Source organism: Mauremys reevesii, linkage group 1, assembly GCF_016161935.1.
Source record: "Mauremys reevesii isolate NIE-2019 linkage group 1, ASM1616193v1, whole genome shotgun sequence".
Classification (NCBI taxonomy): Eukaryota; Metazoa; Chordata; order Testudines; family Geoemydidae; genus Mauremys; species Mauremys reevesii.
In genome coordinates this window covers 245194076-245216646 of record NC_052623.1, presented here as the reverse complement: position 1 = coordinate 245216646, position 22571 = coordinate 245194076, and the positions used below count along the sequence as shown (strand labels likewise).

At 43.2% G+C, this 22571-nt stretch overlaps 1 protein-coding gene across 5 annotated transcripts in view; it reads right to left on the bottom strand.

The window, feature by feature from the left end:
* The window catches only part of PLCZ1 (phospholipase C zeta 1), a 149492-nt gene that overhangs the window by 21885 nt on the left and 105036 nt on the right, over positions 1 to 22571 (bottom strand). For 3 of the 5 annotated variants that reach the window (XM_039544635.1, XM_039544627.1, XM_039544642.1), the window contains 3 exons: positions 20869 to 21041; positions 5610 to 5742; positions 2396 to 2545 (listed from right to left, as the gene is read on the bottom strand). In XM_039544635.1, the coding sequence (XP_039400569.1) occupies positions 2396 to 2545; positions 5610 to 5742; positions 20869 to 21041 (456 nt within the window). The remainder of the gene's footprint in view (positions 1 to 2395; positions 2546 to 5609; positions 5743 to 20868; positions 21042 to 22571) is intronic. The other 2 variants (XM_039544651.1, XM_039544663.1) reach the window with 2 other exon arrangements.

Here is a 22571-nt window from a genome sequence, read left to right as displayed (position 1 = left end):
TGTCAAAGCCTCCACTGATACATAAGTTGTGATTTACACTATCCTGCAGACTTCTGCTACAGGACTGGCAAGGATTTAGAAAGGATATTCTTGATATCCAGAAATCTGTGCTGCACATATTGCTTTTAGAACACCTCCTATTGATTAACCGGTGAAGGAAGAATGACAGTGTTCTTGTAAAAGAAACTATGCTGCAATGATAGTGAGCTAACAAAAGAGAGGTGGGAGGCAGAAGTGGAAGGTTTCTGACCACCCTGGGCCACTTAAATCCTGTTAAAAAATGGGCTTTTTGGCAACCTGAAAATTTCTACAAAGAAACTTACCCAAACTGATGTTTGACAACCCTGACTAAACTCCAGTGTTTATTTGACTGCATTTTCCATACACAAAGCAAATTTAGAACTGGTTTCTTGCAGTTTCACAAAATAATATGTACATTCAAACAGAAGAGAGAGAGAGAAAGGAATAGGTGTGTAGATTTAGCTTGTAGAATGGTAAGTAGTCTGTAATAACAATGTCTGTTTTTCTCATATCTCCTTTTTCCCAGCCTATGAAAAGAATCCATAAACAGCTTTATAACTTACTACCCAGGAAGAAGAAAATGTGTGTGTGGGGGGGAGAACTGTTAGGACTGGTATAAAAGCAACAAGTTGCCCATTGCCAGCTCATTGTTTTCCAGTCTTACACAGTCCAGGTAACATTTTTAAGAGTGTCTAAGTCACATTTTCAAAAGTCCTATGATTTAGGGCTTGTCTACACTGCCACTTATGTGAATGTACCTTATGTTGCTCAGGGGTGTGAAAAAGCCTCCCACTCTGAACGATGCAAGTTACATTGACTTAAAGTGATATCCACACCATGCTATGTCATTGGGAGAGGTGGAATAATTATGCCGACAGGAAAGCACTCTCCCATTGGCATGGCATGTCTTCACCAGACACACTACAACAGCACAGTTGCATCGGTGCAGCTGCGCCAATGTAGTGCATTAGTGTAGACTAGCCCTTAGACTCATAAGTGCCTAAGTCACTTTTGAAAATGGATCCTAGGTTCTTGAGTAACTAAAGCACTTTTACCTCTTTCTCTCTTTTCCAAAAAGTGGGCTGAGATCACCTGATAGTCTTGAGATATGAATTGTCCCTAACTTCAGAACTCGCTCTCAAAGCTCAAGCTTATCCTTCAGAGAGAACTGCAAGGCTTATTCTTTTGGGCAAGTTTAATGGTGATGTAAAGCACGGTCTTTTCTAGTTTGTTCACTTTTCTGTTTATGTTGATTTTTTTCCCAGACGTCACGGAACTGGGCAAGCTATACATGTAAATGAATAAAGTTAATCAGCATATTGAATTGCCTACTTTTGCCCTGAACTCTGCTACCAAGAAAATGACTCTGTGTTCTCGATGTTTAAAGCTACGTTGACATTTTATCTGTTCCGTAAGAAGGATTTCTAGCAAACAGAAGTTCTCTGTGAATTTTTATAGCCACAGAAAAGTTTAAACCCCTTAAACAATTATATCAGTTAATCTAGGAGAGTGTATTAATCTGGGTTCTCAAAGGCCCTATAGCTCCTTCCCTATGTTCCTTAAAAATCATTTAACAAGAGGGATCACTGCATCTTCAACAGAGAGTATTGAGACATTGGAGGATGACATCTATAGGGAAGCAAAGTGCAGTAGGTGAATCTATACAACTTTATTCACCAGTACAAGTTGGTTCTGTACTTGTCAGAAGTTATTTTGGAAATCAAATACAGTAAGCAGCCAGTTTACATAAGCCACCCTCCTCCCGGCATAGTGGCTTCTACATCAGCTATTCATTTGAATTCTATTCATCGGATAGGAATCAAGGAGATGTTCTAGTAAAAGAAGGGGAAATTATCAGTAATTACACTTTTCTATTTCCCCCATTTTATTTCCATCTTTGTCCATTGTGAAAAAATTGCAGAAAGAGCTCGCTTGATTCTTTATCTTTATTGCCTACCTCTCTTTTGTTTTTTTCAGGTTCTGGACTGAATAAAACATGGGCAATCTGGTGCCTTTATACTGGTCTTGACTGACTGTTCTTTTCACCGTCTTGCTTCCTAACAGCTGGAGCTATAACACGCTCTGAATGCATTCTGTTTATAATGTGAGCCAAGTAGTACTGCAATAAATACAACTACCCATAAGTAATATTTCCTTCAGTAGTATAGGTTGGCAGTCACGTAGAATCTAATCATCATAGCACAATGACCAAAAATGTGATGAATGCACTCTGCATCTGTTGCACCTAATACAAAGTTTATGGTGTGTAATAAACCTAAAGAGAACAACAGGCTAATAGTGAAAGCTTATGCTTTTGTAGATTTTTGCTCAGTGGTACAGTATGTAGTTTGCTTTTGGAGGAAGTACTAACTACCTTTATTCATGCACAGCAGTGGTAAAGTGTATTGGCCCAGGAACTCATTTGCAGCTAGCGATATCTGATCTTCCACAGAAAAGCGTACTAATGCCAGTTCTGGAACTTGAACATTAAAAGTAAAAGTTTCATTCCACCTAGGGCACAAAGCTGGGGTGGGGGGGCAGAAAGAGAGAGAAAACAATTGTAATACAAACAGCATTCTGTACACACATCGACGGACTGAAAAATAATGAGATTGAGAAATTGTAATTAATTTATGAGCTATGCTTTCTACAACTGCAGACAGTGCAGCGCCTCCTTTTGTGCCTGATTCTGTGCCCATTTAACTCAGTACCAAAACTGCTACTGACTGCACTGGTACAGGCTCAGCACTTTCACGTGGCTTCAGGAGTAAAGACAACCAAAAAGTAGTTCATTTTTTGCACTGTTGAGTCAACATAGATAAGTCCATCTCTACAAGTGGCGTGAGTTTTAAACATGACAGGACTAGGCACTCTGGGTACTTTATAAACATTTGTCATGCATTACCTCCACACTGAGTAATTCAAACCACAAGACTGAGCACCTCTTTTTGAAGAGAACAAAAAGGGATTATGACTGACTCAGAGGTTGTGGTCAAATAAAATTTGTTATAGCTCTAGTAATCTCAAGATTGTGCCAGCATGCCTCTTTTACTGCTTTGGGATTGAGGCAGATGCTAGATGAACTACGGTAGAAAGGAAATAAATGGGCATAGAATGAGGACTCCCTTGTTTTGATGAATAAACTTATAGAGAGAAACAGAAATTAGTGGTCATTTATCCCATCATCCTTACATAGATTATGTTTACTAAGAAAGCTGCCTTCTAGAAAAAGAGATAAAGGGAAATGGAATGCAGAGGTCCACAAGGAAGGGGACCACAGAGAACCTTTAGACTGCGACACCAAGGGAGAGACCCTGCAATGACACAGGTAGGAGACTGCTTGAAGAAAATGAGAAATTATTTCCCCCAAAATGGCCCTTGGACCCTCAAGCAGTTAAGGGAACCCTCCTAAGTTAAGGATGGAATGGACTGATGATTCCTTCACATAAATGGCTTTATCCACCCATTAATCAGTAAAGACCACCAGTACCTCGAACTATGTGATGGAGGTTCTTTTCTTAATGGTGGAGAGAAGAACTTTCTTGACCACCTAGGAAATTTCATTCTTTTTTTACATGATATTCTGCTCAAGCTGACCGAGGCTCAGATAAAGAAATTGTCTTTGTGATAGAATATCTTTTATGAGAGAAAAAAGAATTTTTCACTCTCTGAATAGTCTCAGCTTATCATGATACCATGGGCTACTGCGCCAGGTCAGAGCAATGAGCATGACTATCCCTAATCTTGACTTATTTTCTTTGGTATCACACAATGGTGGTAGAGGAGGCAAGATGTCTGAAAAACTGAAGTGCTGGGGCAATAAGAAGGAAACACTAATTCATACATGTCCTGGGTCTCCTGTGGATTCATCTTGCCTCCCCCATTTAATCCTTCAAACTTTTCCATCTGCATCAGAACATATGCGCACAAACACAGACATGCTGTAGAGCCGGGCCAGGATGGAAGATGGTCAATGGAGTTGCACTGATCTATACCAGTTGATGAACTGTTTCAAGAAAATCAGGGTGATCCTACCAAGGTGTCCTGAATCTGATCTGATATTTCACCACAGATGGTGAAGGTGGACTTTTGGTCTTTCCTTTCCCTATCCTTTGACACAGGTTTGCTCACTTTGTCTTCTCAGTTATGGTATGAAAGAGAAATAAACTAAGGGTGATGGAAAAACAAACCAGAAATGTCAGAGGCTGTCTTTGCTTCCTCTCTGTAATGAGCCAGAAAGTTTTTCACAGGGGTGGGGAGCAAGGGAGGGAAAGAGGAGAGAAAGAAGTGTACTGGCTGAAGGGTACAAAATGGTAAAATTGTATGTCCTGGCTGCGTTCCTACTCTGAAGAGTCACATGCCTTCAGCATGTTGATTTGTATGCTGAAAGGGGGGGATGACTGACATCCTATAAGCAGTAGCATGCTGCTTTACCCATGAGACATTTAGACATGGATGTTTACCTTGCTTAAAGCCTTCTGAGTTTCAGCAACCTAATTCTATGGGGTACAACTGTGTCAAAAGACTACCGTAATAAAACTTTGTCTTGCGTGGTTCAAGGAGACATTCTGATCACCTCTTAAAACAATAATGCATTGAAGCTACTCACTTCACTCTAGAGTCTAAAGATTCAGTGGCTCCCAGAAAAAAGTTCTTAGCTGACATTCAACACCAAAGACACCACAATAGATTAAGAAGAGTAGATAAGGTCCAGCTTTGTAAGAATGTTCTGCACCAATATCACATATTAATGTGCTTTAAAAACCCAGTGTTATGGTGCATGAAGAATGGATGCTGCTTCTAACAAAGGACCTGTAGTAAATGAACAAACCCTGGTTTTCAGATCTCCCTTGATGGCACCTGCCTTGTGCTGATCAACAAGGGCCATTTCTGCACCAAGACAATGTTGCATAAGCTTCTCCAGATGATGTCTGCAGCACACTGCCACTTGGGTTTTGTGGTGACACTCCTTGCAGATCCCACCCCTATTGAGCTCCGAAGCATTGTAATGATATGCATCAAGGAACTGATATGCACTGGCCTCTGAATATAGAGTCTGCATTGCCGGGATGGTCTCCTGATGCAGCTCTGTACCAGTGCTCCCCATCTTGATTCAGGCCTGCCTGCATTAAGGAACTACACTCTCACAGGCAGAGGTGGTCCCTCTATGTCAGGTCAGGTTGAGGCACAATGGTGAGACAGGGCAAGGGAAGCTGCCCATGTTTTACCTGTTGTATGTGTAAACAAACAACTTCAGTCTCTATGACTGACAATCCCTCATTTTTCATACAAGCATTATGGTAACAAAGTTTTTAAAAAAAAATGAAAAAATTCTAGTCTCAAATTCTGCAGATTTAGTTTACTGTCTTCTGATTAATCTTGTTGGGACACAGCTTGTTATGCTTGTTATACTGTTATTTTTGTTGATCAGTCTTTACACCTAGTGCCCACTTTTGCTATTAGTCTATGCAGCACAGCTTTTTGCTATGGAGTAAATTACTGGAGAACTAACTTCTATATGATATTAAGCTATTCTGTGTGAAACATTATTGAAATCATGTACAGTCAATAGAATATGTTCTGCTTACCATTGCTTTTTATGACACAAGTCTGTTGTTTTACTTGATCTTCTGGCACACCATGAATTTCTATCTGGACTAAAGGATCAGCTTTATTAGTCCTGGAGAGGTTACTAGGTGGTAACTGATAACCACTAATAAGCTGCATAAATGAAAATGATACATAAGACCTCATTTGGGCTTGAAAATGTAATTTATTATAGTAATTTTAACATTAAACTGCATATTCAACAATTGCTCAGTGCAGTCTAGCATATAAAGTGGAAGCTACATAAGAAATGTTTCTAAAGAATATATACCAGCTGAAATGTAATTGAGACTACCGTGCTTCGAACATAATTCTATCTCTGGCTAATTTGCTTCTCAGTTTAATTATCTTAAAACCTTTGCAGCTAAATATTTTTGGAAAATAACTTGCTTCTGTGTCTTGTTTTTTACCAAAGTATGACCACTTTAAGCAGATTCTATTTGATCATTAGCTACAGAAAGTTGCTGTTTAATTAATGAAGGCAGGCCCATGTGAAGTCCCTCTTGTGGGTTTGCCATCAAATTCATGGAACTGCTACCCAGGATGTGTCCATTGAGGCTGCACAAGTGTCCCCTAGTGACATCAGCATATAAGGGAGAGTAGCCCCTAACCACTTCAGTTCCTTCGCCTCTGCAATGAAGTGTTAGTAACCTCTCTGTGTGTCCTGTTTGCTTTTAGATACCATTAGGTCCCTATTGTTCATTATAGACTCGTAGACTTTAAAGCCAGAAGGGACCATCACAATCATCATGTCTGAACTCCTGCACATCACAGGCCACAGAATCTCACTCACCAACCCCTCTAATAGACCCATAACCTCTGGCTGATCTATTGGAGTCCTCAAACCATGATTTAAAGACTTCAAGTTACAGAGAATACATAATTTATTCTAGTTCAAAAAAAAATCCCAAGACCTCTGCCATTCTGATCTGGGGAACCATCCTTCCAAACCACAAATATGGCAATCAGGTAGACCTTGAGCATGTGGGTGAGATACACCAGACAGACACCTGGGAAAGACTTTGCTGTAGAAATTCAGAACCCTCCCCATCTAGCATCTCATATCCAGCCACTGGCGATATTTGCTAATAGCAGTCACAGATGAGCCATATAATATTGTTGGCAACCTCATCATAACATCCCCTCCATAAACTTATCAAGCTCAGTCTTGAAACAAAGTAGGTTATTTTACCCCCACTACTCCTCTTGTGGAACTTCACTCCTCTGGTGGTTAGAAACCATTCACTAATTTCAAGCCTAACCTTGTTGATGGTGAGTTTATATCCATTTATTCTTGATCCAACATTAGGGCTTAACTTAAATAACTCCTCTCCTTCCCCGGTGTTTACCCTCTGACATTATTTATAGAGAGCAGTCATAACTCCCCTCAGCCTTTGTTTGATTCAGCTAAGCTCCTTAAGTCTCCGCTTGTAAGGTAGGTTCTCCATTCCTCTGATCATCCTAATTAGGTTTGCCAACTTTTTAATTGCAGAAAACCAAACACCCCTTCCCCATCCCACCCCCAAGACCCTGCCCCTGCCCCACCTTTCCTTGAGCCCCCTACCCCACCCCCTGCCATTGTGCACCCTTCCCCACCCTCGCTTGCTCTCTCATTTTCACTGCAGGGCCCAAGCAGGCACCAGGAGAAGGCCAGGAGCTGCAACAGTTTGAACATGGGCAGTGGAATGTGTGATTCAAATACCCTTCACCTCCCCAGGGAGCGATTTTAAACACTATTGTCAAATTAATTGCCCCCAAAAGAGTCCCACTCACTCGCAATGACCGAGACAAAAGAAACTATCGCAGGAGCTTGATTTTTTTTGCCTGCACCCAACTGTCCTGGTAGGGGCTGCAGTAGTGCTTCAGCCAGTGACTGACTCCTTCCCTACCTGACAATGAACTATACAGCAGGGAGAAAAGTTATACTGGTCCATGGTTAATGACTAGGTAAATTATTTAAATGTATGCTTCAATAGACAATACATGTTAACATTGCCTGACACGTGAGTTTAAATATATCACCTTAATATTACATTGATGTTATTTTATGAGTTCATTATAGCTCTTTACTGTTAAGAAGCTGAGGGTAAATAAAATGTAATTCATGCTGCAGAAACTGGCCTCTCCCTATTTTACCATCCTGCTAACCAACAGATTTTTCTAATGGTCGTCATTTCACATTTTTTCACCTGTACTGTGTCCCAGATTTGTCTCAGAGCAGGTTGAGAGGAAATATGCTAGAATGTCACACACAGCGTGACCACCTGTCCTTCATTCGGTGCCCAACGTTCCACATTACACATCAAATCAATAAATAGTGTCTTGTATACATCAATAAACATGCAAAAGAGTGTATGCTGTAATATGTGTTATGAATATGTGTCACAAATAAAACATTGGGGACGTGCCCTTACAAATCAACTTTCACCTATAATTTCTAAATTGTCTTTTATTTGATACATAAAGGGGCTGTCTATGGGCGTGAGGGAGATTACCATGGCCAGGGACTAGTTCTTCTGTTTCAGGAGCATCAGTTCTAGTGAAGCTAGGCATTCCCTGGTGCCAGGCCCCTTTTGTGCTGCCCGTGGTGTTGGCACCATCAGACCATATGACCCACTTACTTTTTGCAGACTCCAGAGGGCACCCACCAATGCGAAGTGCCAGGCTTTGCAAACAGCGACGTCGGGCTGCTGGCCTGGCTCCTGATGGGCCCCATTGACTGGGGGGATTGCAGTGGCTACCCCAGTGACGGAGGCCATCCCAACCCCAGTGCACTACCCCTGGATGCACTGCCAGAGATGCCCAAAATGACACTAACCTCTGTGCACCTCCTGCAGGGAGGGACTGGCCTGCACAGCCACCGAGGCTAGCAGCTGCTGTGTCCCACTTGCCAGGAGGTGGGATGTGTGTCTGTGTGTTACTACTGGACTTGCAATTTCATGTGCCAATTCCTTTAATATGCTTGGATGGAGATTATCTGGGCCCCCTGAATTGATTGCATTAAACTGTTTGAGTTTGTTTGCCACCTCAGATGTGGTAATTTCTGCTTCCATATTCTCGGTCCCATTAGTCTGCCAAAGTTCTCTAGTTTAGTTCAGTTTTGCATTAGGTGCTGGCATCAAGCCTAAGAAACGATTTGAGACATTCACCCCTTTTCCTGCCTTGTCAGCTGCTTGGGGTACCTATGTGAGGTTTATAGTCCCTTGCAGTGCTCGCCTCATCAGGCATTCACGCCCAGAAGGCATCAGAACAGACTGTTTAAGGCTGTTGGATCATTCAGGCCCTAAAGCACAGGCCTCAGCATCGAGTGTTCAAACTGATGATGCAGATTCTCCTCAATTCACTTCTGTACCAAACCCATCAATCGCTAAATGGCTGGAACCTCATCTTTGGCTTTGGTACCGCCAACAGACCCATCCTCCAAGAAGGGCAATGACACCAGCCCTTTGAAGCCAGCGGTTCATCAATCACAAAGGAAACCTGCGCCTCACGTGCTCTGACACAAAGCCTTCAGCCTCCTCCTGTATAGGTATTACACGCTGTCATTGGGAACATTTTTTTGCACTCACTTTATGCTCTGCTACAATTCAGGTTAGAGAAAGGCCTTATGCTAAAGTCCCCTCCAGCTCTATAGTCTTGGAACATGTGCTATAACTTAAATGAGACTGGCCTATTTATTGGCTCCCTAAAAGTTAATGTAGCTGCTGTTTTTGCATATCCCCAACCTGTACCCAGATTCTCCCATGCCACAGTTATCCAATTCCTGAAAGGGCTGGTCAACATCTTCCCCCTTCAAAGGATCCTGCTTCTATGTTTGCATTTAGTAATAGTGAATCTCATGGAATCACCATTCAAGCCCCTTTGGAGCTGAAACACTGGATAGCTATTACCTCAGCTAGGAGGATTAGCAAGTGTCAGGTCCTGACAGCAGACCCGTCTTATACCATTATATAGAAAGATATCTCTTTGCCTTAACTAAAAGTCATCTCTATAGTAGCAATTTATCACTCCTAGTTTTCTTCCAAAACTTCATTCCTTCCCCAGTGATGCCCATCTTCACATACTGCATAAGAGACAAACTGTCTGTTTTCACTGAGCGAAAACTAAGACCTTCCATAAATCCATTTCTGTCACACAGAGAGAGAGAAGCAAAGAATAGGCTATTTATGCTCAAAGGGCGTCTAGATGGATCACCTTGTATTGAAAAGTTAGCTTCCCTTCCCAACAGGAATTAAGGCTTGCTCTATATGTGGCACAGCCACCTCCGTAATGTGTGAAACAAATACCCATAGAGGCAATATTTAGAGCAGCTACTTGGATTTCAGGTCCCACCTTCACTAAACATTAGGTAGTAGATTAGCCTCCAGCTCTGATACCAAATCCAGACAGGCGGTGCTTCAGTTCTCACCGAACTAAAGCATTCCTCAGGCCACCATCCAGTCGAGATGGTATGGCTCACTACTCTCTCACAAACAGAAATACACAGCGGTCCTCACTAAGGGTTACTTACCGGTAAATGTTGTTCTTCAAGAGTCTGCTCTGTGCATTCACACTAGCCTCCTGCCTACTTCAGAGAGCTCATCATAGTATACGACAATGCAGTTCAGAAAAAGAAATTGAACTGGTTTGGAGAGGTACACCTCCAAATATAAATTCAAATGTTGACTGCTGGCATCACTAGGAGTTGCTCATGCAGTTTCAATAGACACGGCTTTGATAGAGGTTCTGTGAGCTTGACGCTGGGGCACCAAACCCACATGTGTGAATGCACAGTCAATTAGCAAAGAACAATAATTACCAGTAAGTAAAGCTTTTCCCTGAAAAAGAGATTGTGCCTGGCCCATTGCTAGGGCACGAGGAGGGGAGATGGGCCAAGAAGCCTTATCTAGCCCTGCACTCCCCACACAGAGGCCATGTACAATGTGATATTTGTGGTCTCCTGAGAAAGGCTTATCTAGGTTAGTGACTCTGGACAGGGGAACGGGACCCTGATCCCGTCCCACCACATACACACTGGCTAGCAGAGATGACTGACCATAGCGGGAGGCACAAAATGCACAGTCTTCAAGGTCATGCCCATCGCTGTTCCTTTGCGTTCCACTTGGTGTGGTGCACTTCCATATTAATGCCCCAAAAGAGGTTTGAATGAGACAGACGATTCCAGAAAAGCTCCATGTAAGTATAAGAGAGAATTGATAACAGTCATCTTGTTCAGCTAGTTATTGATATTATGGCCACCACTGTGTACTATGTAATGTATATGCATTCTGTTGTCCATGTGGCTGGCATGACCAGCCACTGAACAATCAATTAAAGTGATTAAAAACAGACTTGTTCAATATAAGAAGGCACTTGTAGTAAGATGAATCATATACTAAAACCTCCAACTCTATAATACAGTGCTCTGATTTTGTTTAGTACTTAAATCTGATAGAACAGAGCCCTGTATGATCATCCCAGTGTGAACAATATTCTGAACCAGGGACAAAAGAGCCATATATAGTACTGATGTGGTGGTAGTTTATCGCAGTACAAATGTGATGCAATTCAGAAAGTCTTTCAACTATGAATGGAAGAAATCTCTTTTTTAAAAATGTAACTGTAGAAATGTAAAGCATACAACAATTCCATTCTACCTTATTCAACAACATGCAAGAATGACCATCAGGATGACCATTCCACAAGTCTTTTCCTTTCAGCTATGAGTCTAAAATTTGAGGTGAATGGGACTGACATGACAAAGTGTCTTAAGGTTTCAGGAAGTGGGTATTCACCCACGAAAGCTCATGCTGCAAACATCTGTTAGTCTATAAGGTGCCACAGGATTCTTTGCTGCTTCTACAGTAACACAAAGATCATCAGAAAGCAGCATGTTTCATCATGGAAAAAGGAGGGCACAGAAATCCTCTTGCACATCTGCTGTGCCGCCACATCAGTACATCTATAAGGTTCCTACTGATAAACCAAAAGTAAGCCTACAGCATTTGCCACAGTCTACCAGCTCACTTGCCTTAAAACTATTTAATTTTTAACTTCTTTAATTTCCTTGGCCACTCCCTTTCAAATTAACTTTTTTACTTTTCCAGTGGCCTGCATGTAAATGTGTTTTGACACTCAGCTCTATTTTTATATTCTTTCTGTCCAAACCGGGCTCTTCTAACTTCTCCTCCTCCATCTCTACCCTCCATGTCATTCCTTCTTGGATCAGCCCCGTTCACATCCTTTCCATAACTGTTGACCATTTTACCTCCTTCCATCCTGCTCCCGCCACTATGCCCGTGAAATCTACCAGGTCTGTTCTTTCATTACCTGACACAGCTTTCCTTTCCTTCTACTCACCATTAGAGAACCAAAGTACCAGATGTGAGTTTGGAGGTTCTCTAATGATGATTAGAAGGGAAGGACAGTTGTGTCAGACAAACTCACATCTGGTAAAATTTCCTCCAACCAGTGTCCCTCAGTCAACCTTCACCTGTCAGAGACTTCTGACCACACTGCCTCTCAGCTCTTTCCCTTTGTCAGCTCTTTTGGCTTCTGACAGAGTAAAGGAGTGTACTGCTTCATGGAGGGACAGACTGGGAGCCTAAAAACAAAACAGTCTGAATGGAATCGAGGAGGTGCCCTGTCCTGCCCTGGGGCTTGGTTACTGAAAAGGAAGCTGAGCGAGAGAGAAAGGACTAGTAGCCATGCAGGCGACAGTCTCTTTTAAGTAAGGTGACCACCCACCCCTTATTTTAAGGAACCATCCTTAATTCATTGATCTAGCCCTTGGGCTGACCATCTATCCCTTATTTTAAGATGTATTGACATATTAAAACTGATAATAAGTAGGGCTCTGTGTCTATCATGGAGCTTGCAGCAGTCACAGATTCTGTGACTTTCCACGACCGCCGTAATTTCTACAGCTGCCAGTGTGGCTGATCCCAGGGCCGCCCAAGCAGCTGGCCCCAGCTGCTTGGGCAGCCCCGGGGACAGCCACACCAGCTGCTGCTGGAGCAGCTCTGCAGCCAGCTTCCCGGGCGGCCCCGTAGCCAACCACACTGGCACTGCTGGAGTGGCCCGAGGGCCAGCAGCACCAGCTGCTGCTCATGCAGCCCAGGGCAGCTGTCCCCAGGGACCACCCAAGCAGTGGCCAGTGTGGCTGGCCCCAGGGACCACCTGAGCAGTAGTCCTGGAGGTGGACAGAGCAGCCTCTGCTCTGTGGGCCCCCACAGCTGGTGCTATTGGCCTCAATAGCCCGGCAGCTGGTGCCGCTAGACCTTGCCCTCCTCCCAGAGCAGCAGTCCCCCAGAGCAGTGCCCTCCCTCAAGCTGCTAAGATTTAGTCAAGGGTATTTATAGTACAAATCATGGCCAGGTTATGGGTTGTGAATTTTTGTTAAGTTTGTTAAATTGTGAAGTTTTATTAATTAACCCAGAGGATGTATTAATACCGGGGGGGGAGGGGCAAACAGCTGTGCATATCTTTCTATCAGTGTTATAGAGGGCGAACAATTTATGAGTTTACCTTGTGTAAGCTTTATACAGGATAAAACGGATTTATTTGGAGTTTGGACCCCATTGGGAGTTGGGCATCTGAGTATTAAAGACAGGAACACTTCTTTAAGCTGCTTTCAGTTTATGTCTGTCGCTTTGGGGCACGTGGTTCAGACCCCGGGTCTTTGTTGGAGCAGAGTGGCGTGTCTGGCTCAGCAAGACAAGGTGCTGGAGTCTCAGGCTGGCAGGGAAAGCAGGGGCAGAAGTAGTCTTGGCATATCAGTTGGCAGTTCCCAGGGGGGTTTCTGTGATCCAACCCATCACAACCCTACGTTCCAACTCCAGGGGACTAGCCTGACCAACTTTGTTTGATGATTCTAAGTTCAGGAGCTCTGAACCAGGGCCCTGAGGTAAGGCCCTTATGAACTTTGTTAAGACTGCTCCTTCCCTCATGTAGTATAATCAGCTGAACTGGCATCAGAGGGACCATGTTCCTTACAGGGCGAGTTATTGAAGGGACACCAGGAAAACAGGGAACGTAGGAAGTTAGGCTGGAAGCAACTCAGCCACATGGACAGAGCAATGCACAGAGTTTAGTAAAGTTCCACTTGTTCAAATTAACCTGCGTTCAGCTTCACTCATGGCTAATGAAACACCTTCTTAAAGGGGACATCATTTCTTTAGTTGTTTTGCCTTCCCCTTGCTTGTTTCCTGTACAAATAGCAAACTAGTTTCCCCCATTCATGAGCCTGGTAATTAACTCGATCTCTTCTTTATTGTGAACTGTTTTCTCTTTGACGCTTGTCTCTGAATTTTCTTTCTTTAACCACCATCTCCTGTCCTTCAGTGTTGCCTGATCCCCCTCCATTTAACCTTATTACTCTTATGTTATGAGGCCCCCATTCCATCAGTCCCTGAGATGTCATTGCTGCCTTGGGCTTCCCGCTACCTAGCCTGCACATTCTTCAGCTCTGTTATCAACCTATAATTCTGCTCGCGCACCCTCTCTCTTCTGTACACAATCACTTCATTTCTGTTACTAGTCATCCTAACTAACCCCTAGACCACAACCCAGGTTTTTTCCTCATCTTTTACAACTCTATATAAATAATGAATAATATAATTGATGTATATGCATGAGAGCTTGAAATCATGAGAGCTTGAAATCATTAATTCACTTCCATCATGTAATCAATGTGCTCACTATTAGGATAGTATGATGTGCTGAATAAGGCACACACATTGTGTAATTATTCTACAATCCCTATTTAATTAATGTCTTATTCCTGCAATTTATTTCACTGACAGAAATGAAACATCAATTATACATTAATTCTATGCTAGTTAAATAGCATTTAAATAAGTAGTACACAGTATGATCAGCGATAACATTTCATTGTGAAACTAGTTTTCTAATGATTGAGAATATGAAAGGTTCTTTTTGGAGTTGAAAAGAAATAAGCTCTATTGTAAGGGCTTTTTAAAACCAGGGTTTGTATGACAGTAAAGCACAGAGGGTGTCCTCCAAATTTTTTACAATTCTGTCTTTTACCAAATGAATGTTATCATAGTATATACGCTAGGCCTAATATTTAATTCAGAAAAAATGACAAATTAGAGTGTATAGAGCTTGATCCTGCTCCCATTCTGATCCTGAGTGAATGCCCCGCCCACTGAGCCTTAATCAGTGGGCGGGGCATTCACTCAGGCCAGGCCAGGGCTTTATAAAGCCGCGCACAAGCGACCAGGGAGCTTTGCGAACAGGGGCTGCTAACAGGGAGTTTCGCAAGGGAGTTCTCCAGGTGAAGGAGGAGCTAATACAGCATCTGTGGGGTAAGTGACTGTCTGTAGTGTGTGTTTGTTTGTGTTTGGGGGTTACTTGCTGTGTGCTGAGCTTGTGTTTGCCAGTCTGTTTGTTTGTTTGGTTGTTTGAGGGACCGTGTGCTCTGGCTGGCAGTTGGAGGCAGGTTTGAAAGCTCGAAGCCTCTGGTAATTGGCTGAGCCTTAATCAGTGGGCGGGGCATTCACTCAGGCCAGGCCAGGGCTTTATAAAGCCGCTGGCGACCAGGAGCTTTGCGACCAGGGGCTGCTAACAGGAAGTTTCGCAAGGGAGTTTAGAAGGGGAGTGGGAAGGGAGTGGGAACCCCTCGCCGGCCATAACCCCTTCCCTGTAGCCCCCCCTAAAATCCTAAAACCTATAAACCAAAGTACATTCCAAAACTACCTTCTGTAAACCAGCCTTTCACTAACTAGGAGACAATGCAGGCAGAAGCCCAGCAGCAGAGTGGGGGCTATCCAGTTTATTGCACTGAGTGTAGCATGTATGATTACCTGCCCTGTGGGCGGGTTGCGTATGTGTGCAGTCGGTGCAAGGAGCTCCTGGCCCTCAGAGACCATGTAATGCATTTTGGAGGCCAGGGTGGCGGAACTGGAGGAGCTGAGAGAGGCAGAGAGGTATGTTGATGAGGCTTTCCGGGACACTGTAGAATTGTCCCACCTCCGCTTAGACAGCACCTGTGCTGTTGAGGAGGAAGAAGGGCCCAGGGAAGTAGAGCAGTCAATGGGAGCAGAGAGAAACCTTCCCGTAGTTGGGACCCTCCTTCCAGATGGTGCTGGGGTTGCCTCTCGCACTGAGGTTGCCTCTCCGGGGGAGGGAACTCCAGTTTCTAGGAAAAGGCAGGTGTTAGTAATGGGAGATTCGATTATTAGAAATGTAGATAGCTGGGTCTGTGATGACCGGGAGAACCGTATGGTGACTTGCCTGCCTGGTGCGAAGGTTGCGGATCTCTCGAGGCATCTAGATAGACTTATGTGTAGTGCTGGGGAGGAGCCGGTGGTCGTGGTACATGTAGGTACCAATGACATAGGGAAGGGTAGGAGAGATGTCCTGGAAGCCAAATTTAGGCTGCTAGGGAAGAGACTGAAATCCAGGACCTCTATGGTGGCATTTTCAGAAATGCTCCCAGTTCCATGCGCAGGGCCAGGTAGGCAGGCAGAGCTTCAGAGTCTCAATGCGTGGATGAGACGATGGTGTAGAGAGGAGGGTTCACGTTCATTAGGAACTGGGAAACTTCTGGGATGGGAGGAGCCTATACAGGAAAGATGGGCTCCACCTAAACCAAAGTGGAACCAGACTGCTGGCGCTAAACATTAAAAAGGTTGTAGAGCAGTTTTTAAACTAGGTGATGGGGAAAGCCGACTGCTGCAGAGAAGCGTGTGGATCGGACACAGACTTCTCTTAGGGAGAGCCTGATGATAGAGAATCTCCAGGTTATAGTCAGGAGCAGAGGAATGAGAAATATAATGTAAGGGCCGGATCAGATGATGAACAGTCACATAAAAAAGAATCCTGCACATCAGAAAAAGGCAGGCTAATAAACAGGGACAAGTTTTTAAAGTGCTTGTACACAAATACCAGAAGTCTAAATAATAAGATGGGTGAACTAGAGTGCCTTGTGATAAAGGAGGATATTGATATAATAGGCATCACAGAAACCTGGTGGACTGAGAGCAATCAATGGGACACAATCATTCCAGGGTACAAAATATATCGGAAGGACAGAACAGGCCGTGCAGGGGGAGGAGTGGCACTATATGTTAAAGAAAGTGTAGATTCAAATGAAGTAAAAATCTTAAGCGAATCCACAGGTTCCATAGAGTCTCTATGGATAGAAATTTCATGCTCTAGTAAAAATATAACATTAGGGATCTATTATCGACCACCTGACCAGGACAGTAATAGTGATGATGAAATGCTAAGGGAAATTAGAGAGGCTATCAAAATTAAGAACCCAATAATAGTGGGGGATTTCAATTATCCCCATATTGACTGGGAACATTTCACTTCAGGACGAAATGCAGAGATAAAATTTCTCGATACTTTAAATGACTGCTTCATGGAGCAGATGGTACGAGGAACCCACAAGGGGCGGCGACTCTAGATTTAATCCTGAGTGGAGCGCAGGAGCTGGTCCAAGAGGTAACTATAGCAGGACCGCTTGGAAATAGTGACCATAATACAATAGCATTCAACATCCCTGTGGTGGGAAGAACATCCCAACTGCCCACCACTGTGGCCTTTAATTTCAAAAGGGGAACTATACAAAAATGAGGGGTTAGTTAGACAAAAGTTAAAAGGTACATTGACTAAAGTGAAATCCCTGCAAGTTATGGGCCCTTTTAAAGACACCATAATAGAGGCCCAACTTCAATGTATACCCCAAATTAAGAAAAACTGTAAAAGAACTAAAAGAGCCACCGTGGCTTAACCACCATGTAAAAGAAGCAGTGAAAGATAAAAAGACTTCCTTTAAAAGTGGAAGTCAAATCCTAGCGAGGCAAATAGAAAGGAGCACAAACGCTGCCAACTTAAGTGCAAGAGTGTAATAAGAAAAGCCAAAGAGGAGTTTGAAGAACGGCTAGCCAAAAACTCCAAAGGTAATAACAAAATGTTTTTAAGTACATCAGAAGCAGGAAGCCTGCTAAACAACCAGTGGGGCCCTTGATGATGAAAATACAAAGGAGCGCTTAAAGATGATAAAGTCATTGCAGAGAAACTAAATGGATTCTTTGCCTCAGTCTTCACGGCTGAGGATGTTAGGAGATTCCCAAACCTGAGCTGGCTTTTGTAGGTGACAAATCTGAGGAACTGTCACAGATTGAAGTATCAGTAGAGGAGGTTTTGGAATTAATTGATAAACTCAACATTAACAAGTCACGGGACCAGATGGCATTCACCCAAGAGTTCTGAAAGAACTCAAATGTGAAGCGGAACTATTAACTAAGGTTTGTAACCTGTCCTTTAAATCGCTTCGTACCCAATGACTGGAAGTTAGCTAATGTAACGCCAATATTTAAAAAGGGCTCTAGGGGTGATCCGGCAATTACAGACCGGTAAGTCTAACGTCGGTACCGGGCAAATTAGTTGAAACAATAGTAAAGAATAAAATTGTCAGACACATAGAAAAACATAAACTCTTGAGCAATAGTCAACATGGTTTCTGTAAAGGGAAATCGTGTCTTACTAATCTATTAGAGTTCTTTGAAGGGGTCAACAAACATGTGGACAAGGGGATCCGTGGACATAGTGTACTTAGATTTCCAGAAAGCCTTTGACAAGGTCCTCACCAAAGGCTCTTATGTAAATTAAGCTGTCATGGGATAAAAGGAAAGGTCCTTTCATGGATTGAGAACTGGTTAAAGGACAGGGAACAAAGGGTAGGAATTAATGGTAAATTCTCAGAATGGAGAGGGGTAACTAGTGGTGTTCCCCAAGGGTCAGTCCTAGGACCAATCCTATTCAATTTATTCATAAATGATCTGGAGAAAGGGGTAAACAGTGAGGTGGCAAAGTTTGCAGATGATACTAAACTGCTCAAGATAGTTAAGACCAAAGCAGATTGTGAAGAACTTCAAAAGATCTCACAAAACTAAGTGATTGGGCAACAAAATGGCAAATGAAATTTAATGTGGATAAATGTAAAGTAATGCACATTGGAAAAAATAACCCCAACTATACATACAACATGATGGGGGCTAATTTAGCTACAACGAGTCAGGAAAAGATCTTGGAGTTATCGTGGATAGTTCTCTGAAGATGTCACGCAGTGTGCAGAGGCGGTCAAAAAGCAAACAGGATGTTAGGAATCATTAAAAGGGGATAGAGAATAAGACTGAGAATATATTATTGCCCTTATATAAATCCATGGTACGCCCACATCTCGAATACTGTGTACAGATGTGGTCTCTCACCTCAAAAAGATATTCTAGCACTAGAAAAGGTTCAGAAAAGAGCAACTAAAATGATTAGGGGTTTAGAGAAGGTCCCATATGAGGAAAGATTAAAGAGGCTAGGACTCTTCAGTTTGGAAAAGAGAAGACTAAGGGGGGACATGATAGAGGTATATAAAATCATGAGTGATGTTGAGAAAGTGGATAAGGAAAAGTTATTTACTTATTCACATAATATAAGAACTAGGGGTCACCAAATGAAATTAATAGGCAGCAGGTTTAAAACAAATAAAAGGAAGTTCTTCTTCACGCAGCGCACAGTCAACTTGTGGAACTCCTTACCTGAGGAGGTTGTGAAGGCTAGGACTATAACAATGTTTAAAAGGGGACTGGATAAATTCATGGTGGCTAAGTCCATAAATGGCTATTAGCCAGGATGGGTAAGAATGGTGTCCCTAGCCTCTGTTCGTCAGAGGATGGAGATGGATGGCAGGAGAGAGATCATTTGATCATTGCCTGTTAGGTTCACTCCCTCAGGGGCACCTGGCATTGGCCACTGTCGGTAGACAGATACTGGGCTAGATGGACCTTTGGTCTGACCCGGTACGGCCTTTCTTATGTTCTTATGTTCTTATGTTCATTGTGACAGTACAAGTTTTCCTTTACCACATATAACATGGACGATCATATAGCTGAGACTAACCAGGTTTGCTCTTTTACGTCACCAGTTTTTAGCTCAGTGTAAGTTTATAAATTATAGTTGAAGGAAGACCCAGATGCCTTAACTTGGCTTTACAGTTTGTGTCTTCAGAGGGGTGGCTGGTCTGCCTATCTTCTCTCAGTTCTTCAGGAGGTGCCAGGGTGGTCACTTCCCAACTCTACCACCATGATCTTTAGATGTGGCACCTAGTACAGGCCACTTTTACCCCATCCAAGCCATAGAAAGCCATCTGGATTTTTGGGGTTGGGACAAAAATTCATCATAGGGTATAAGGATTAGGGATACACCATGCTGTCAGGTACCGCACAACTGAGCTGACAGCAGAAAAACCTCATAATCTTTTCTGTACGAAATATGCTAAAAGATTTTGAGGTTTTCCTGCAGTCAGCCAGTAAGAAAACTTCAGGGGTTTCCCAAGTAACGGTGCACTAAGGATTATAGGGCTCCTCTTATTTGGTATGGGCCCCTCCTATATTGGAAAGGCCATAGTAGTGGACTGTCCCACACTGGACAGCTGTCCATAAAACCCTGCTTGAGGGAGTGGCCACTCTGTGCCCCTAAAAAATGTGAGGCAGTCCACTGCCCTCTCCTGCCCCCGTGCAGTGATTAGAACAAAATGCAAAGTGATGGGGCAAGAGGGATTGAGGAAGGGGGCAGAGAGGGAAAACCTGTGTGGAGAAAGTGGAAGGCTATGAGGTTCATGAAAGTAATGGTAACCACCCAGATTCCAGTTGAGTTCTGTGCAAATCTTTTTTTATATCCTTAACAACAGCACTGTATACTAAAGACGTAAGCATAGTTTTACCCTGTTGCAGCTCATACATCTCATAAGATAATTAGATACCTACCTCAGTACAAACCATATTTATATTTTTAGACCCCATTTTGTACAAGTTACTTGTTTCCTCAAACATCAAGGGAAAGGAGTGTCGTTAAGCAAAATGATGTGAAATGAAACTAAGAAACCATACAAGCAATACTGACTATAATATGTTGGCACTATGATATCAAGGAGCATTATAGTTCTAAATTATCCAATAATCTTAGGATGACCAGAGGTCCTGATTTTATAGGGACAGTCCTGATTTTTGGGTCTTTTTCTTATATAAGCTCCTATTATTCCCCCACCCCGTCGCGATTTTTCACATTTGCTGTCTGGTCACCCTAAATAAGCTTAAGGCACAATGAGCTTTTGAAGAAAAAGAAAAGGTACCAGTACTAAATACTTATGAGAGGCAGTTAATATAGTTCAGCTAATTCAATGAGAGATATTTCCATAAATTATAAATGAGATTGTCAATAAACCACCCTTACCCTTATTGAAAGAGTTATTGGAGTATGGTTTCCTGTTACATTATATGGATTAAACTGCGTAGCAGAATCTCTCATGAATTCTGGTTTTAGAAGATAGCCACAACAACCGTTGTCCATAAATTTTCCATTTTGCAGCTCCATTTGTAGTCCAGGTGTCTGGAAATTTAAGGCCACTGTAAGAAAAATAATATTTTGAATATTGCAGATAACAATGCTTCAGAATTAACCTAACACTAGTTGTAGTTTAAACAACTATTAAAATGAAATAATAATAGACTGTCACATGCAGGATGCCATTGTCTTCACATGTAGGAACGCTGCTATCTTTTCAATTTGGTAGTAGGCACTAAGGCAGTGTTCTGCATTGAAAGGCCTGCGAGCCAGTGGCAGCTCCATGGACCCTAAGTGTGGCTCGCTAAGTTCCCTGTAAGCAGCATGGCCGCAGGGCCATGCAGCAGATTATAAATATCTGTGCAGCAGCTCTAAAGGGCCGTGCAGCAGGGACCTGGAGAGGAGAAATGTAGGGGGTGGGCGGGAACTGGCCCCAGAGCTCCCTGCTGCTGGAGGGGAAAGAGGGGCCCCTCCTCCGGAGCTCCATGCTGCCTGCAGGCAGAGGAGAGAGAAAGGCCCCTCCCCTGCTGGCAGGGAGAGGGGTAGGGGGAGTCCTCTGGCCCCAGCCCCGGGACAGCCTGTCTGCACCCCAAACTCCTCATCCCCAGCCCCACCCAAATCCACACCCCCAGCCAGAGCCCTCAGCCCACCCTTGCATCCCAACCCTCTGCCAGAGCCCTGAGCCCCCTCCCACATCCCAAACCCCTCATCCCTAGCTCTACCCTAGAGTCCTCACCCCCAGCCAGAGGGGTGAAAAGGAAACAGAGGAAGAAGTTGACCAACAAACATTTGGCCTGCCTTACTAGGCTTGAGATGACAGCTTACAAATACTGCATGAACAAAGTCAAGGAGGAACAGACGCACTTTCGCTCATCCAGTTTTTAAAGTAAATTTCACATTATTCTGCTCTTAAAAGTTTACTCGCATAGATGCCTTTTTAATTCCATATATTTTTCCTGGTTATTATTTTATAAAAGGAGTATCATTTTACTGTATAAATAGACGTTGTTTTAGTTACACAAGTGGCTCTGTAACATGACATCATTAAGAAGTAGTAAGCAATGTGTTAATTTAGTAGTTGATGTGGCTCTCACATTGAAGGTTTTTTTGCCAAAGTGCCCCCCCCACTTCAAAATTAGTGAAGAACACTCCATGTACCATGAGTGCGAGTGTGTGAGCGTCAAAGAGTTACCCTCTGTTCTCTGCTATTGCACTGTATTCTGTTCTTTCCATATACTTTACAAATGCAACCCTTGGGAAATACTTCAGCAGTTTTTTCTAACTTCTGAACTTAGGGTGACCAGACAGCAGGTGTGAAAAATCAGGACAGGGGCGGGCGGGGGTGGGGGAATAGAAGCCTAAATAAGAAAAAGTCCCCCAAATCGGGCCTGTCCCTATAAAATCAGAACATCTGGTCCTATCTGCACTGCATCTATAAGTGAACCCTGGGTCAGTGAAGTTCTGCTGTGGAAGGGGAAGAGGCCTGACTGTGAGCCTACAAGTGGCAATTGTACTGATTTAATCAAAAATGGGTGTCACTTTTGACAAGATGGCCAGGAAGCCCAAGAAGTTTCAAGTTTAATTAAAAATTT